Source organism: Cupressus sempervirens, chromosome 9 (assembly GCF_028749045.1).
Source record: "Cupressus sempervirens isolate cs-2001-9-10 chromosome 9, ASM2874904v1, whole genome shotgun sequence".
Classification (NCBI taxonomy): Eukaryota; Viridiplantae; Streptophyta; class Pinopsida; order Cupressales; family Cupressaceae; genus Cupressus; species Cupressus sempervirens.
The window spans coordinates 162127817-162145755 of record NC_143126.1 but is presented as its reverse complement, the minus strand read 5'-3'; the positions used below and the strand labels follow the sequence as shown (position 1 = coordinate 162145755).

At 36.2% G+C, this 17939-nt stretch overlaps 1 protein-coding gene across 1 annotated transcript in view; it reads left to right on the top strand.

Moving 5' to 3' along the window:
- The window catches only part of LOC149538006 (uncharacterized), a 104458-nt gene that overhangs the window by 29473 nt on the left and 57046 nt on the right, over nt 1-17939 (top strand). The window contains exon 2 of the mRNA XM_089799398.1: nt 15873-16011. Within this exon, the coding sequence (XP_089655524.1) occupies nt 15873-16011 (139 nt within the window). The remainder of the gene's footprint in view (nt 1-15872; nt 16012-17939) is intronic.

Sequence of the window (17939 nt, the reverse complement as noted above, 5' to 3'; positions counted from 1 at the left end):
TGCATGGGAAAAGTACGATTTCAAATAGATGTGAATGAGCTATGTTATTTAATGAGCTACAATTTTGATTTAACTAAACGAGGGGTACAATTTTATTAATTAAATAATGCATGGGTGTCAATTTTAATTATTGATAAATTGATTAAACTTTAATTCTTGACCAAGTCAGCCTAGGTGGGTGGTCATGCCTCTTGGGGTTCGACTACCATGTAAAAGAAAGCTAAATCACCTTATTTCTAACTCAAACTCATAAAAAAAAAAAAAAACCACCAAGTGTGATTCAAAGAGAGACAATACAAGTTGAAATTACCCAAGTATTGATCCAAATCAGAAATTCTAGCAAAAGCCAAAATTGTAGGAATCTGAAACCATAGGAGTTCGAAAGTATCGTAGACCAAGAGATAGGCAATTTATGCCATGCTAATCACAAGTCAAATTCAATCAAACTATTGGACTTCACAAATTGAACTTGTGGGAGATATTGCAAACATGTGAAAAGAGACTTGAAGCAATGAAGGTTTGGGCAAATCCAAGGCATGACACTTAAAAGCTATCACACCTTGATAATTGTAAAGGCAAAACCTTAATTAAATGGAGTGAAATTATAAATTTGTGCTAAAAGTTGAATTCTACTAGTGTAGAAAGCATCCCGAGGGGCTCAAGCATTCCTAGATCGGAGTTTTAAACTTAGAATTTCATTGCAAAGAACAAGGTAAATTTGGTTTTTTGTGCAATCCATGAATAGTGAAAGGTTGAGGGAGGCATTTTGACAAAAAAATTGAATTAAGACTGTGGTTATGATTGGATTAGTTACTTTGGAAGTCTTCATTCATTTAGGTGTAATGAGATCTTGATGCAGGAGCATCCAGTGGTGTAAGGGCAATCTTGTATCACCCAAAAAAATATGCTTAGTGTTAATATCTTTTTAATGTGTTTTCATTTTTGTATACCCATTTGGGTCAAATAGAGATTCCAACTCTCATAGTTTCGCTATTGGTTTTTTGGGTTAGAGTTTTTGAGCACTTTGGGATATGTGCCAATGTAGAAAATAGATTATTTTGTAATTGAGCTATAATTATGATGAGTTAGAGGGTGTAAGTTGGAGGGATGATTATACTTGTAATTTAAAGCACTCCAGGAAAAAGAATCAGGTCAAAAGGCTTTACGGTTTGAAAGTTATTGTTGTTTTAAATTTGCTTGGAGACCCCCTATGAGCACTTCAAAGTCAGATTTGAGGCACTGAATGGCCTCATACGAGCCCAAAAAATGGGGGATGAGCAAAGCTGTCCATAGGGCTATAGAGCGCTTGGAGAGCTTTCTGGAAATGTAAACAGTTCATCAATCAGAGTCCCGGATCAAAAGTTATGCCTCCTGAAAGTTGGACTACCATTTTTGGATTCTTCTAACCGACTTCTGACGTGTTTTCTAGAACCTTCTATTTTGGTGGTGGATGCCAAATGGCATATTCTAAAATGTATTGCTAACCCTAAACCTAATTTGGGTCACAGTTTGGGAGAAGGTACTGTGAGAAAGGTTTTTCTCCATAATCTGATAACATTGTAAGCCATAGGGTAGGTCATTAGGCTTGTTTTCATTGTATTGAATTTAATAGCATATCACTTCTGATAATAATATTCCCCTTTTCCTGTTGAGTTCATTTTGGTCTTGGATTGTGCCCTCATCAAGTGGTATCAGAGTGGGTTTTCCTGAGTGTATAGACAGAGCGCCGACTGTGAGGCAGTTTGCATCAAGACTGTGTGGTTGTGGGTTTTGATATAGCGAGAAGATGCCGCCACGAAGGGAGCATGGTGGAAGGGCCAGAGTTGTTCCTCCTGAGGTTAGAGCCCTCTAGAGACAAGTTCAGGCATTGCAAGAGGAGATCCGTAGAGGGATGAATATTGCTGTAGGTGACAAAAGTGAGGAGGAAAGTGAAGAAGGAAATATTAGACAAGAAGGGTAAGGAGACGAAGAAGTCCTAAACCAAGTGAAGGAGAAGCTTTTTAGGGCCAATGCCAAGCTGGGAAAGAGACCTAAAATTGACGTTGGCATGTTTTCAAGAAATCTAAACCCGGATGAGTTGATTGACTAGATCAATGAGCTAGAGGAATATTTTGAGTATGAGGATATCGAGTACCCTGATAGGGTTGAGTTTGCGAAGGCCAAAATGAAAGGCCATGCCAAAATTTGGTGGCAAGAGATTCAGTTGGAAAGAAATAGAAGAGGAAAGGAGAAAATCACAAGATGGGATTGCATGGTGGACAAACTAAAGAAGTAGTCTATTCTTGTTGATTACGAGCTTGATTTGTTCAAGAAGATGCAAGGGTTAAAGCAAGCGAGCAAATCTGTCCAGGAATACACAGAGGAATTTTACCGATTCCTTATTAGGGTGGGTCATGTGGAAGCAAACAAGGAGAAGGTTGCTCGTTACCTTAATGGATTAAGACCTAGCATTCAGTAGGAGTTAAGTCTGGTTAGAATGACTAGCATTGAAGAGGCATACAGTTTGCCTTGTGAGTTGAGGAGAAGCTAAACAAAAAGTTTGATGGAAGGCAAAAAGGGCACAGTCAAGGAGGAAGGGGCGGTAGCAGGTCATTTGGAGGTCGAAATGAGAATTAGAAGAAAAATGAAGATGTGGGTACTAGTTGAAACCAAAGGAATGAGGGTTTCAACTGCTCCAATGATCAAAACTTTGGAGATCAAAGAGGAAGAGGTAGAGGACGTGGACAAGGTTCGGGAAGAGGAGGCTTTTGCGGTATCCGTTTTCATTGTAATGAAGAAAGTCATCGTGCCTACGAATGCCCTCAACGCCAAGGAAGGACAGATAGGAGAGTTGATGGTAAAGCAAGGGTTGCTCATGTGGATGATGATGCACAGTCATCGCATTCAGAGGATGTAGAAAGAGGAAAGGTTCTAGTAAATGAAAGGGTCTTACTAAGTGGTGAGACTGAACCTGGACAAAGGAGTTTGTTTCGTACTAGGTGCAAGTGCGAGTGTAAATGTTGTGATGTGATTGTTGATGGGGGAAGCACTGACAACTTGGTGTTAGAAGAGATGGTCTCAAAGCTAAAGCTCAAGAGGGAGAGACACCCCCAACCCTATTTGATTGCTTGGGTGCAGGATGATCATAAAGTCCTAGTTAGTGAGCAATGTTTGGTAAAATTCAATATTGGGAGTTACCATGACGAGGCTTTCTGTGACATCATTTTAATGGATGTCTGCCATTTATTGTTGGGAAGGCCGTGGCAGTTTGATAGGCATGCTATACATGATGGTCATGCAAATACATACTCTCTGACAAAGAATGGAGTTCGCCACAAATTGAAGCCCTTGATAAAGGAGGGCCAAAAGGTATGCAATAGCGCTAGGGTATGTCTTGTTGATGGAAGAAAATTTTTGGATGGCATGAAGCATCAGCATATGTGCTATGCTTGAATTCCTAGAAAGGATAAGGAAGGTAGTAGTGAAGTTCCTCTTGAAGTTTTAGGTCTATTAACTAAGTATGGAGATATCATCTGTGATAATGTTCCAAAAGGGTTGCCGCCAATAAGGCAAATCAGTCATCAAATAGTTTAGTCTCTGGAGCTAGTTTGCCTAACAAGGCTGCTCATAGGATGACTCCTACTGAGATTGAGGAGCTAAAAAAACAGTTTAGGAGCTGTTAAGGAAAGGTTTAATTTGAGAGAGCTTGAGTCCATGTATAGTACCTGTAGTGCTGGCACCAAAGAAGGATGAAGAGTGGAGAATGTGTACAAACTCTCGAGTTATAAATAAAATAACCATCAAGTACCGGTTTCCTTTGCCAAGGATGGATGATCTTATGGATTGCTTGAATAGAGCTCAATACTTCACAAAGATAGATCTCAAGAGTGACTATCACCAGATACGGATACGAGAGGAAGATGAGTGGAAGATTGCATTTAAGACCAAAGAGGGTCTACATGAGTGGTTAGTCATGCCCTTTGGACTAACCAATGCGCCAAGCACCTTCATGTGGCTTATGAATGAGGTACTAAAGAAATTTTTGGAAAAATTTGTTATTGTTTATGTGGGTGATATTTTGATTTTCAGTAAATCTTTGGATGAACATTTATTGCATAGTCATAGTGTCCTTGAAAGGTTGAGGGAAGAGAAATTGTTGATTAATTTGAAGAAGTGTAGCTTTGTCAAAAGGGAGTTAGTTTGTTTGGGGTTTGTTGTATTAGCTGAGGGTCTCAAAATGGACCCAAAGAAGGTGAAGGTCATCTTGAAATGGCCTACTCCAAGGTCTGCCACTGAGGTGAGGTCATTCCATGGTTTGGCTAGTTTTTACAGGAAGTTCATTAAAAATTTCAGTAGTATATGTGCACCCCTAACTGAAACAATGAGGGGGGATAGAAAAGAGTTCAAGTGGACTACAAGAGTTGCAAGGAGTTTTGAATTGCTGAAAAAGAAGGTGACAGAGCAACCTGTTTTGGAACTTCCTGATTTCAACAAAGTGTTCCAAGTGGATTGTGATCCTAGTGGCAGTGCTATTGGGTTGTGTTGAGCCAAGAAGGTAAGCCTATCACCTATTTTAGTGAAAAATTGAATGATGCAAAGAAGTATTTTGTTTATGATCAGGAGTTCTATGCAATAGTTCAGGCCTTAAAGAAATAGAGGCATTATTTGTTGCCAAAAGAATTTGTTTTGTATACTGATCACCAGGCACTGCAGTACCTAAATAGCCAAGGTAAATTGAATTAGAGACATTTGAAATGGGTAGAGCTCATGCAAAGCTATACATTTGTATTGAAACATAGAAGCGGAAGGTCTAATAGGGTTGTAGATGCATTGAGTAGGAGATAGTTGTTGTTGACAGTAATGCAGGTTGAAGTGGTTGGGTTTGATGAACTCAAGAATCTGTACCTTGAGGATCCTGAAGTTGCAGAGGCTTGGAAGGCTTGTAAAGAACCTATTACTCTAGATAGGACCAAGTGGCTAGATTACATGATTCAGGATGGTATGTTGTTCAAGGTAAGTCAATTGTGTATTCCAAGGAGTTCCATGAGGGAGAACTTGATCAAGGAGAAGCATAGTGGAGGGATGGCAGGACACTTTGGTCGAGATAAGACTATTTCCATTATTAGAGAACATTATTTTTGGCCTCAAGTATCATAGGATGTGAAGAAGTTTGTGCAGAGTTGTCAAGTATGTCAAACAAACAAAGGATTTAGTCACAATACTAGACTCTATCAGCCATTGCATGTTCCATAGAAGCCTTGGGAGGACATAAGTATGGATTTTGTTCTTGGATTGCCAAGGACACAAAGGGGTAATGATTTAGTATTTGTGGTGGTTGATAGGTTCTCCAAGATGGCACATTTCATTCCATGCCACAAGACTCATGATGCAGTGCATATTGCAGATTTTTTTTCCAGAGAGGTGGTGAGGCTACATGGTCTCCCAAAAAGTATCATTTTTGACAGAGATACTGAATTTGTTGGGTATTTCAGGAGGATTTTGTGGAAGAAGTTGAAGAGAAAATTGAAGTTCAATTCTGCACATTATTCGTAGACTGATGGACAAACAGAAGTAATATAGAAGTCTGGGCAATTTGCTGAGGTGTTTAGTAGGAGATAATGTAACATCTGGTTTTCCTGGGTCTAAATTAACATCTAACATACTCAAAGAATACAGTTACTACTTCATTTCATAGGGAGATAGTTATATCATTTTAAAAGTTACTATTAAAAATCACTTAGACAAAATTTCTTAACTTAAAAAAAAAACTCGAAGTACCATCAAATGAAATTATTACAGAAATTGAAAACTACATACTTCGGAAAACTGAGATTGAAATCAACTAGGGATGCTTCTGCAACCACTCGGGTTAGTCCACAAATACCTCTATAACATTACCACAAAACGACTTATATCCAATATTACTAAACCAAAATCAAATGACGATTACTATTAAATACCATTATATAAAATTAGGGCATCTCATATCACTATATCAATTAGGGCATTATTTACCTTCGGTTCATTTAGGGCTTCTCATACCACTATCTCACTTAGGGCTTCCGCTACCATGGATTCAACTAGGGCTTCCAATAGCACAGATTTAATTAGGGCTTCCGATACCACTAATTCAAATAGGGCTTCTGCAACCACGGATTCAATTAGGGCTTCTAATACCGCTATATCCTTTAGGGTTCCAATCATCTATCAATCAATTAGGGCTTCAAATTCCTTTCCTTCCGATTACTTAACTGTGACAGTAACTCAAGATTAGAACATATACTTATATTCAATATTCATATAAATGAAAAGTAATCCATAAAGTCTATCTCTTGCATCTAGGTGAAATAATGAAATAACTCAGTTAATCTTACCTTCTTGCATATTAATGATAAAAGTGATAATACCTGCTTCCGATAACCAATTGAATGTATGACTTATCTTTGTTTGGTGCGCGTCTGGTAACTTGTGGAGAGAGGAAACATTGTCAGGGGCTTAACCACCCAAACTCGGACCACAACTTATCCCCTCACGATCTCTAATGAGAAAGACCCTCCCTACCCGGAACAGACAAGGGACATCTTGCCATCCACTGGGCTTCCTGGTAATTAACTCACCATACGACTTGGCAGCAAGAGATTACATAACAGGATTATGCATGAGCTATTAATTATTCATATTTAAAGTGATAGACGTTATTATGTCATATCTGATACTGACTCATATTATAGATGATTCCTTTCTCACATCTCATCACCCATCTTCTTGGCTACACAGCCGGGTGAGTCCTAGGTATTTGGAATTCTCAGAGCAGACGATTCTATCAATTATTCAAGAAGATTACATACAACCAACATTTCGCATTATATGATTATGTTCTTTAATGATCTTAGAATTGACAACATTCTTCATGAGTGGAGCATGCATGAGCTAAAGTAATGTTTTATGTATTATTTTTATGAATATTGATGTCAACCTCAATTTGCAAGTTCTCTACACCTTCTCACCTTATTCAGGCCTCCAAGCCAGTGATTCCCAGGTGTTATCTTACTAATTGCCTCAGAACACTTCACCTTCTTCACCATATATTGGCATTTTCACCTGGTGAATTCCTTGCTAAACTAGTTTCGATATCTCACTCTCACTTATTTATATTATATCAGGATGCAATTGATTTCCAACTGGGATGGTAACTTTCTTGCCATTTACCATAAATGTTTCAGAGAAATTCTACATATTTGGATATTTATATGGACAAAAGAAATTATCAGACTTATGTATAAATCATTGTAATGTTATCACAAAAGGAAAGACGTCAACTGTTCATGGATTTCGACAGACTTCAAGCATTTATCGTTGTCATAATACCACATAAGGTAATAACAAACTTTGCAATGGAAATACGACTGACTTATTTTATAGTTCGGGTCTTATTTTCACATGCTAATACTAAGAGAAGACATGATCAGACTGTCGGCTTAAGGATTGAATTCTACATTCATAATATCAAAAAGGAAAATGTAAATAGTTGCACAAATTAAATCAAATATCTTATGTAGCTCTTTGTCACCGAATTTTGTGAAGAGCCTACGCTTGAATAAATCTGCCTAATCCGCTTTGTGACCTGCCGGAAGATAGTATTGATTTGAATTGAAGCAAAATATTATTTGAACACGGTTTAGTCACTATAATGATAGCTAACAGGGAACTCGATTGCTAAGGAATTAGAGAAGCCGAAGGAGAATGGTCAAATGCCTCAAACGATTTCGGGGGTCTAAGAAATAAGCATAGTTTGACTTTACGGCTTCCATCCGTTACAAGAAACCATTCAAAAGACTCTCAAATCGATTTAAAGAATAAAAAGAAAGGAGGAAAAGAAAGAGAGAAAGAAGATGAAAGGTTTTATTATAATTATTTAAATCTAATATGTACAAGCAACATCACTTAATTAATTATTAAATTATAATGGTGCTAAATCATTTATTCATATATGAATGTTTATAAATATTAATTAAAATAATATGATGAAAGATATATTAAAATCCTTTGAGATACGTTTATATTTAACCCAATTAATTTAATTAAATTATTAAATAACTCATGCGAGTCCCGCAGATGTATTGTGTTTCAAATCGCTAGGTCCTTTACCTGTCTACCCAGTGATGGTGATGCCTTGCCTAATTCTTTTTTGACAATGCTTCCACCCTTCAACATGTTTCCTGCAAGGATGTTCTCCGTAATTAAATTATAAATTATTTAATCATAAATAATCATAATGATTAACCTTCATCTCAATTTCATGAGTTCATGATTAACGATCAACTAACATGTCATCTTCACTTGAAATCACAACGACTAACTATCTTATCATTTTGCCAGATTATAACAAATTAAATTGCCAACTGACTTCATGCGAACCTCAACAGCTATATTTCAAGTTAGGTCAAAAATTGGGATGTAACAGATAAGCCCAAGGGATGGGATTTGGTTCTACCACAAGCAAAATTTGCTTACAATAATTTTGTGAATAGGAGTATTGGTAGATCACCATTCCAAATTGTGTATGGGAGTAGTCCAAGGACTGCACCAAAGCTGAGGAAGATAGAGCAAGGGGAGAGGACAAGTGCTGAGGCAAAAGACTTTGCTAAACATGTCAAGAACCTACATGAGGAGGTACATGCACATATTACCAAGATGAACCTATAGTATAAGGCTAGGGCAGATCAAAAGAGGAGATAATAAGGAATTCCAAGTTGGGGATTTGTTTATGGTATACTTGAGGAACGAACGATTTCTAGTGGGTACCTACAAGCAGCTGAAGATGAAAAAATTTGGTCCCTGCAAAATTTTGAAGAAACATGATTCAGGAAATGCATATGAGGCGGAGTTTGCTAGATGGCATTCACATTTCTCCTATTTTCAATATTGTAGACTTAACATAAAATCATGATGATGGTGCAGAGGAGGAGTTGATCTTGGGGCCATACCCAATTCCATCTTTTGAGAAGGAAGAGATTGAAGAAATTATGGATAGTCGTGTGGGTCGGAGTACCAGAAATAGGTAGTATGAAGAATACTTGGTGAAGTGGAAAGGACGACCAGTAGAAGATTCAACTTAGATATCCCCAGGGAAGGTTGCCCATTTGGGTTTTCATCTACCGGCTATAAAGTGTCAGGGTCACTTTTCTATTTACCTTGGGTGTCTGATGCAGAGCATCTAGTGGTCTAAGGGCAATCCTCTATCACCCAAAAAAATATGCTTAGTGTTGATATCTTTTTAATGTGTTTTCATTTTTGGATACCCATTTAGGTCAAATAGAGATTCCAACTCTCATAGTTTCGTTATTGGTTTTTTGGGTTAGAGTTTTTGAGCACCTTGGGATCCGTGCCAATGCAGAAAATAGGTTTTATAATTTTGAGCTATAATTATGATGAGTTAGAGGGTGTAAGTTGGGAGGATGATTATACTTGTAATTTAAAACACTTCAAGAAAAGAATCAGGTCAAAAAGGCTTTATGGTTTGAAAGTTATTGCAGTTTTAAGTTGCTTGGAGACCCCTTAAGAGCACTTCAAAGTCAGATTTGAGGCACTAAACAGCCTCGTATGGGTCCGAAAAATGGGGAACGAGCAAAGCTGTCTATAGGGCTATAGAGCACTTGGAGAGCTATTTGGAAATGTAAACGGTTCGTCAATTAGAGTCTCACATCAAAAGTTATGCCTCTTAGAAGTTGGACTACCATTTATGGATTCTTCTAATTTTACACCGACTTCTGACATCTTTTCTAGAACCTTTTGTTTTGGTGGTGGATGTCAAATGGCATATTCTAAAATGTATTCCTAATCCTAAACTTAATTTGGGTTACTTAAGGACATTTCTGGCATTGTAAAAACAGTTTTTGGTGGTGTTTGGGAGAAGGTACTATGAGAAAGGTTTTTCTCTAGAATCTGATAACATTGTAAGCCATAGGGCAGGTCATTGGGTTTTTTTTCATTGTACTGAATGTAATAGCATATCACTTCTGATAATAATATTTCCCTTTTCCTGTTGTGTTCATTTTGGTCTTGGATTGTGCCCTCATCATATCTTAAAGGTAAGAGTTATGCCTCTTGAATTCATGCTGATTGAATATCTTTATTGAAACATTTGATTTCTTAAATGTTAAACCATGTGGTTTGAGATGTGAAATGCAAATATTTGACAATATAATTTTGTTTTATAAGGTTAAAAGGAGGATGAGCATTGAAAGGCAAGGTTCAAATTGAAGAACAAGTCAAGATGCAAATACAAATCTGTATCCATGTTTGAGTGCAAGCTATCAAAGTAGAATTCAAAGGGCAAGTGCTATGTCATGATAAAGTCGACAAGTCAAAGATAAGGGAATTATTACAAACTTGAATTTTCTTCAAAAATATAAGTTCAATGGATGATCCAACTACATGCAACGTACTACTACAAGTACAAGGTCACGTACAAGTTTGAAAGCACGTCAATAAGGAGATTTCAAGATCAGAGCATCATGAATACATCAAGATTTCAAGTACAAGTGCAAGTTCAAACAAATGCAATGAAAATATTTCGGAGTTAAGACAACATGAAAGCGAACCAATTTCAAAATGTGAGCCATCGCAATTTAAGGCTCGATAATGTTGAGTATCAAGAGACATTTTTTTATTATCAAGAGGATTTCATCAAGTCTATAAGATAAACATGCTTAGGTGGCTCTTGTTCACCTTGAACCAATTAGATTATGCCAAGGTCCTAGTTGAAGAACTTAATAATGTTATATCCAAATTTGTTTCATTTGCCAATAGGGGAAAAGTCAAAGAGAATTGTCTTCTAAAAGAATATTTGTTTGTAAACCCATGTGACATTTTATTATTGACCTAATGATTGGTACCTTCTTCTAGAGACTTCTACCAAATGAATTTTCTTATTGGTCTATCAAAGTATTGTAATTTTCTTAGTGTCACACATGGTGGTGCTCTTTTGTAATTAAGTGGACATTTAATAATTGTTAGTGGCGGTTATGAAACCTTAATTACAGCTGCATTAGATGAGTCTTGGCCCTTGATTCCAAATCAATCGGAGCCACTCATTGTATTGAGAACTGCTCTAAAAGACGAATGGCCTTCTTATTTGTAACTCATGAAAAGAGAATCAGAATTACAATTAGATTGAAATTAGATTAGGTAAGGGAGAGACTTGGAGAAAATATTTCCATAACTGTAACATGCTAAAAACCTGAAGTCTAATTAATCGATTAACTTAAAGGAAAAGACATCTATCTTAACTAAATGAAAAGAGATACAATTAAATCAGTTATTCTACTCTGTCTCATAAAGGGAAAATACAAGATAATTGTAATTTACATTTCCGAATAATTAGAAACTAACAACCATTCAACTACTAGATTCACATTACATTTAATTAATAACTACCATTTCATTTGCATTTCCTAAACTGATTTCTTGACTTTAGGAAATATTCAAATACATGAAAGCAACATATTTATCAAATGAAATGCAAAACACATGAAAAAAAGTTTCCAGAGAATAAACAATTTATGACCCTGAGTTGAACAAGCCTTGGTATCTGAGAGAGAGGAGAAGCATTGCCATGGGCTTAACCTCCCAACCACGCACCCTTAATATCCCCTCACAATCTCCATTAAGAAAGGCTCTCCCTACCCTAAGAGTTGGCTTGGGACACCCTTATCTAGCCACTGAGCATTTTGGTGTTAGAGTGTCAACTAGTCAGCTGATAAGGCTATGGACACTTTCCAATTGGCCTATCTCACAATTGCCAACATTCTAACCTCTAGTAATCATAGTGGAAAACATGCCATTAACTACCTTGGCCATGGATTTCGAATGGGCAACTTAGATGCCTGATCACCCACCGCTCGACTTAATAACAAGAAATTATACAAGGTTTCTGTTGAGCTATCTTTGTTACTGATTTTGAATGTTATCACTGATTATATTTTCTTTTCATTGTAGGATTATTCCCGTTCTCTCTCCCTCCATCTCGACCTTGCTGGTCCTCATGGATGATTACAAGGGAGGTTCATTCTATGATATCTTTTTAAAGAGTACTTATACATCTGCCATGTTCATGCCAATTCTGGTTTACGGCATTATAAGTGAGTTGAGTCTTTATTTTGAAAGTAATTACATTTACATGTAGAGTAACATTCCTATCTCAGGAATATATATAGTTCCTATTCCTGTATGGATCGGTACTCATGATAGTGTTAAAAAAAAGTGTGCCTTCATGATATTGTACTATCACTGGTATAGCCTTTTGGCGATCAAATAATTATGCTTTTGTATCAATGTCATGATCAAGAAGGAATATATTATAGTAACATAATTCAACTTTGGTTTTCGAATGCAAATCAAATAGGGTCTACTCTAAAAGACAAGGTGGCCATTTAGTGTCACGGTATAAAACATGATCAATAGTAAAAGAGGGTAATTTCATAACTTGATTATGCAGACACTTTGAATAGCAAGGTTGGTATTGGCGTCAGAAAGATGGCACTTGCCTTAGCAATTAACTATCAAATTGATCAGAGCTTAATAAGCTGGAATTCCTTACAGACTTTGTGATATCACGCATTCGTAGTTACACACAACACCGTACTGAATATGAACAAGAAGGAATAAGGCACGAACAAGAAGAAATCTCTGTAGAAGCAAATGCAATTGCTAGAACCACTTGGAAAGGAATGAGAACAATATAAATGAATTGCATCCATAAAGAGGTGGAGTAGGGAAACAAAGGACACCACGTGCATGCTCAGTTACACAAGAAATGGTTGAGGTGGCAAGAGTGCTTGCATGACCTTCAATTGCATATTTTGAATAAAAGAACAACATAAGTCCGATGCCTTAGAAGGAGACATGGAAAAAGGTGCCGCTCCCAACAGTTAAATAAATAACCATAGTCAAGGAGCAGAAATAAAAGAATAAGAGTGGCAACATCAACTACGCTCATGTCTTAGTATATTAATATATCGCCCCTTTATATTCATGCTTGTTGAGTAGCCTTAATATAGATACACACACGCACACACATATATGGTAAATTTGAGATTCACACACACACACACATGTGTATACATACATACATATTTTATACACACACAAGTATAAACGTGATATTACTATACTAACATGATAAAATTGCAAGGTTCTGAGATCATCCATATAATGAAGGTAATATTTCCTTTTTTGAGTTTTATAGTGTTTTAGTTTAATTGGATAGCTCATGGTCGTCACTCATCCTTGTACTTTATTGCTTGTCTAGTCATTTCGTCCTTGGTCCAGGCGGTTAGATTCATACTTGATGGCTTGACAGTGGATTTGGTGTCCCCTTCCTAACTCCCATTTTGGCAACACTTTCCCCCTTCATTGTGCTCTTGCAAAAATGGAAATGATTTTGGATAATAACATATTTCCATAATTTGAAATAATAATAAAATATCACATAATCATTTTTAATTTCTAAGATATTCATTTTTCAATTCCTATCATAATGGCTAACTAACATGTCACATGAAGTAATAACTAATAACCAGATTTCCATTTCACAAGAATCAAAATATCTCAACAACCTTATCGATACATCAATTTCACATGAACTATTATTTTTAACAAATTTACCGAATAACTAACTTCACATGAATTTCCCAACGGCTAGAGATTATTTTGAAATGTAGCAAAATTTTAGGATGTAACAATAATGCTATCAAAGTGATTGTTAATTCATTGTTGGTCTTCCTGGTGGATAACTTGTGTTGCTTTGAAGTATTGCATGGTTTCTATAGTTTCTCACTTATATTAGGATTTCATTTCGTGTTGATTAAATGTGGAAGTAGTGTTCAGTTTAGTGGAAGTGATTGCTGATGCATCTTTGGTGGACTCGATTAGACCAATAATTAGTTTCTTGCTGATTGTAAGTTTTCCTTGCATTGTCAAACGACAAATTTATGAGCTTTACTTTAATTATTGCTTGCACATTGATATACATGGATGGATGGTGTTAATGGAATGACAATAATTTGAACATCTTACATCTACCTTAGAAGATCACACTAGCTAAACTAAGTCTAGTAGAGTCACAAAGACATTCATTATCTCTTGCATTCTAGGAGTAGAATAGATTTCTAGATCACTATCTGTTGCAGTTTGTTTGTTGGCTGTAATTGAAATGGTCGATAACCATTGAATGTATAGCATAAATCCCTTTGTGATATGAGCACATCACATCATTATAAATAAGTGGAAGTTCACAATAAGGAGAAACCTTGGGGTTGTCTCATTTGGTCACACACTCCATATACCTTGATTAGCATGTAAGCTTCCTTGTTTAAGAGAGGGTTGGAGATTTGGTGTTTCATTCGGAGTACTAAGGACTCAATTTTGCATGTTGTAGTGGCATAAAACTCACATCGACAGTATCATGTTAAATTAGACATGTTAACGTGGTATGGAAATTTGAGTTGCAGACTTGTTTTAATAAATTGAATACTTGAATGGGCAGTTTGACTGAAATGTTATTAAGTTGGGTACCAAAAGCTCATCGCCTAGTTATATCATTTTATTTATACATGGGATGCACCTGAATTTTCGATTTTGCATTTGTATCATTGAGTTTGCATGAGTATTTTAACCTCGACGTGCTTGCTAATTTTTTTAAAAAAATTGTGGTTTTTGTCTGCTGTTTGGGTTCTGCAATTTTTTTCCTAAAAACTTTAGTGTTGTTTTCTGTAGCAGCGGGTTTTTCGTTTCTCGTGGTTTAGAACTATGGGAGATGTGGCCAACTTGATCACATGAAGAATCTATGTAGAAAGAGGTTGGCTGATCAGCTATTGAACTAGGGAGGGTCTCCATTAGAGGCTCATGTCATAGAACATTCAGAACAGGAGTCAGTCTTTTACACTTTTTGACTAGTAAATATTTCCAATATTTGGGTTTGGCTTGGTGTAGTTAATAAATTGTGACCATTAAGGGAGGGTTATAAATAATAATATTCTAATATTTAGTTATAATGGTGAATTACATTGTTAGGATGGACTTTAGGAATATTCTTTATTCTCTTAGTTGTCTTCTGCTTTTCTTAGTTGTCAGTCTTATACTTTTTGGATACATCATTTGTAACTCTTATTTAAGGAGACTTTCTCTCCTTCCTTATTATCGAATATTTCTTCTGTCATATAATAATTTGAAGGACCTAAAGATTTTTTTTTTATCATCTGCCTCCTTTTTGCTTGTGGTGGATTGTTGGCCATTGATTTATGAGAGTTTCCATGTGTCATTCTCAATGGATGCATTCCGTGCTTTAGTATTAATGCTCTTGATCCTGTAAGGATTGTTTGATATCCACGGTTGACACTCTCTTGTAATTTGGAAACCTACGAGACTATGACTGTACTGGTCAGACGACTTTAGTTTGTAATTTTATCTAAATTTATTTTGATGGTTTGCTAATTGTATTTTTCCTATCGGCCAGTTTATTGTCTTTTTAATCGAGAAGAAATACTATTATTTTGATGTACAATTTGTTCTGTAGGGAACTGTTTCCAATCATTTCTTTACCAGATAAAGGTTGACTTGAGAAGGATATTGTAGAAAACCTGCCAAGTTAGTGAAACATTAAATTTTGGTCCATGATTTATAAAATCATTCAACAATCCCTTTTTCAGATTTTACATTTGAGGCTCTATAGATAATAGAGGCAGATGCTTGCATTATTGAATGAAAGCGATTTGTTCATTTAAGAAGTGCAAGTTTAATTACATGTGCAATTTCACAGAAATATGCTTGACAGTTGTAATTTATTTCCATGTCACACACAAGTTTTAGCTATTGCAATGACACTTTTGCAGGTACTTAAGTGGGAGGATGTGGCAGTAGGAGAACCTGGTGAGGGTGAAATATGTGTTAAACATAAAGCTATTGGAGTCAATTTTATTGATGTGTACTACCGGAAAGGCGTGTATAAAGCTGACTTACCTTTCACGCTTGGTAAGAATTGAAGTTTCTGTTTATTATTAAGAACTATGTAATTTCATCCATGTGTTTCGATTACTTTTCGTTTACATGTTTAATGATACTTTACAACAGTATAACTTGTATGGAATACGCACAATTGGGGCCCGAATTGGACATGCGAACCTTTCAATGATAATCTCTAGTTTCTTCGGAATAATCAGAAATCATATGTTTGTAACATTTAGTGAGTGCTAAGTTTATCTCAATGTGAACAGTGCAATAATTTAATAGGAGGCTTTTGACAATCTTATGAAAAGGCCATTCCTTGAATGCCTTTGGCTGATTTGGAAAAATGCATTGGAAATGTATACACCTTATTCATTGTTAGAAAATTAGAACTGGTGACACATGCTGAAGCAGATAATATATCTATTTGATGTCCGAGTGAAGTTATTTTCTCACATTCCAATATGTATTTAAATCTTTGATATAGTGGTTGCCTAGGGCATAGTTGGAAAAATTGCAAAAGCCAAAAACTTGCCGAGGTCTGAATAAAACCCGGCAAAAATCTTGGGAACTGAAAAAATGCTTAAATCTAATTAGTAATACATTGTTTTGCTAAATTCAATGACAAGATGCATCCAATGAGCCAATTAATGAAAACACAAAAGAAACAAGATGAGTCTAGATTTTAAATGCAAAGTGGGTACAAATTCATGTTCTCATGAGGAATGCTGATACACATAAATTTTCAGTCCCATTTTGCCTTTATATTTTCATTTGAACTCTTGTTTCGTTTACAATTTCATCTGAATTCAAAATGCATGCATGGTATATCTGTTTGTCGTGAGCATAGTAACTGCTGGTATTCTGTGCAGGATGAAGAGTATCACCAAGCAATCACCTTTCATATGTGATTTGGCTCCTGAAAACTGATCTTCAGTTGGGCAGCTCAAGGGCAACATTGAGATCAGACTGGGTGTTCATTGCTCAAGTTGGAATTTGATTAGAACATAAATGGGGTCATCGCTGGATTCTTCTGGTATTCTAGAGTAAAGGGACCAAAGAAACTTCATTTGATAGGATCAGTCAGACTGAATGCATCAGAAATGGCAAAAGGAATGAACAAAAGCTACACTCACAAAATATTATATTTTGGAGAGTCAAGCTGATGAAGAAAATCAAAACACTCCAGATAACATACACCAATGAGAAAGTGGAAGAGCAAAGTATTGAAATCCATTAGTTAAAAACCGGCCAATAGTATTAAAACAAACAAAAGAAACATTAAGTTGGGGTAATTCACACCGAGGAATCCTATTGGAAAAACTTATACTAGCAGTGAAGTAGAAATTTGTCTTGCCAATAACCGATGACATTTTTAGGAAGACACCATCCGAAAAAGTGCAAATCAAGTGAAAGTTTCTTCAAAAAAAGTCACATTGATTGAGTTCATCGGCGTAGCTCAAACTATCAACATATATCATTATGAATCTCCTCGATGCCCGATGAAATTGTTGGTCAAACTCATAGTGATATATAATTCTTAAAGCTATAGTTTGAATGAGATTAGGAAAATTCATATTGATGAATCTATCAGTAAAGCTAAGTCTATTACTGCAACACATTTTGACTTGCCCCAGTACTCGATAAACTTATCGGAGTGACATATGGCGATAAAGCAATCATTGGAGTAACATACACTATCAGAGTAAGGGATTTCAGGTCATTCCGATACCCAATGGTATCAGGGGGATAGCTTACGCTGATAAATGCACAAGAAAGTAATCGACGAGTGTAATGTTGATGGACGAAATAAATGGAGTCATGCATATTGGTGTCTTGTAGACTTGTGCTGATGAAGCCAAAGACATTAGATGAAGTTACACCGATGAGCCTCTTATTGGTATGACTCATACTATTGGCATATTGCTAAATTAGTTTTCCTGATCCTCGATGGA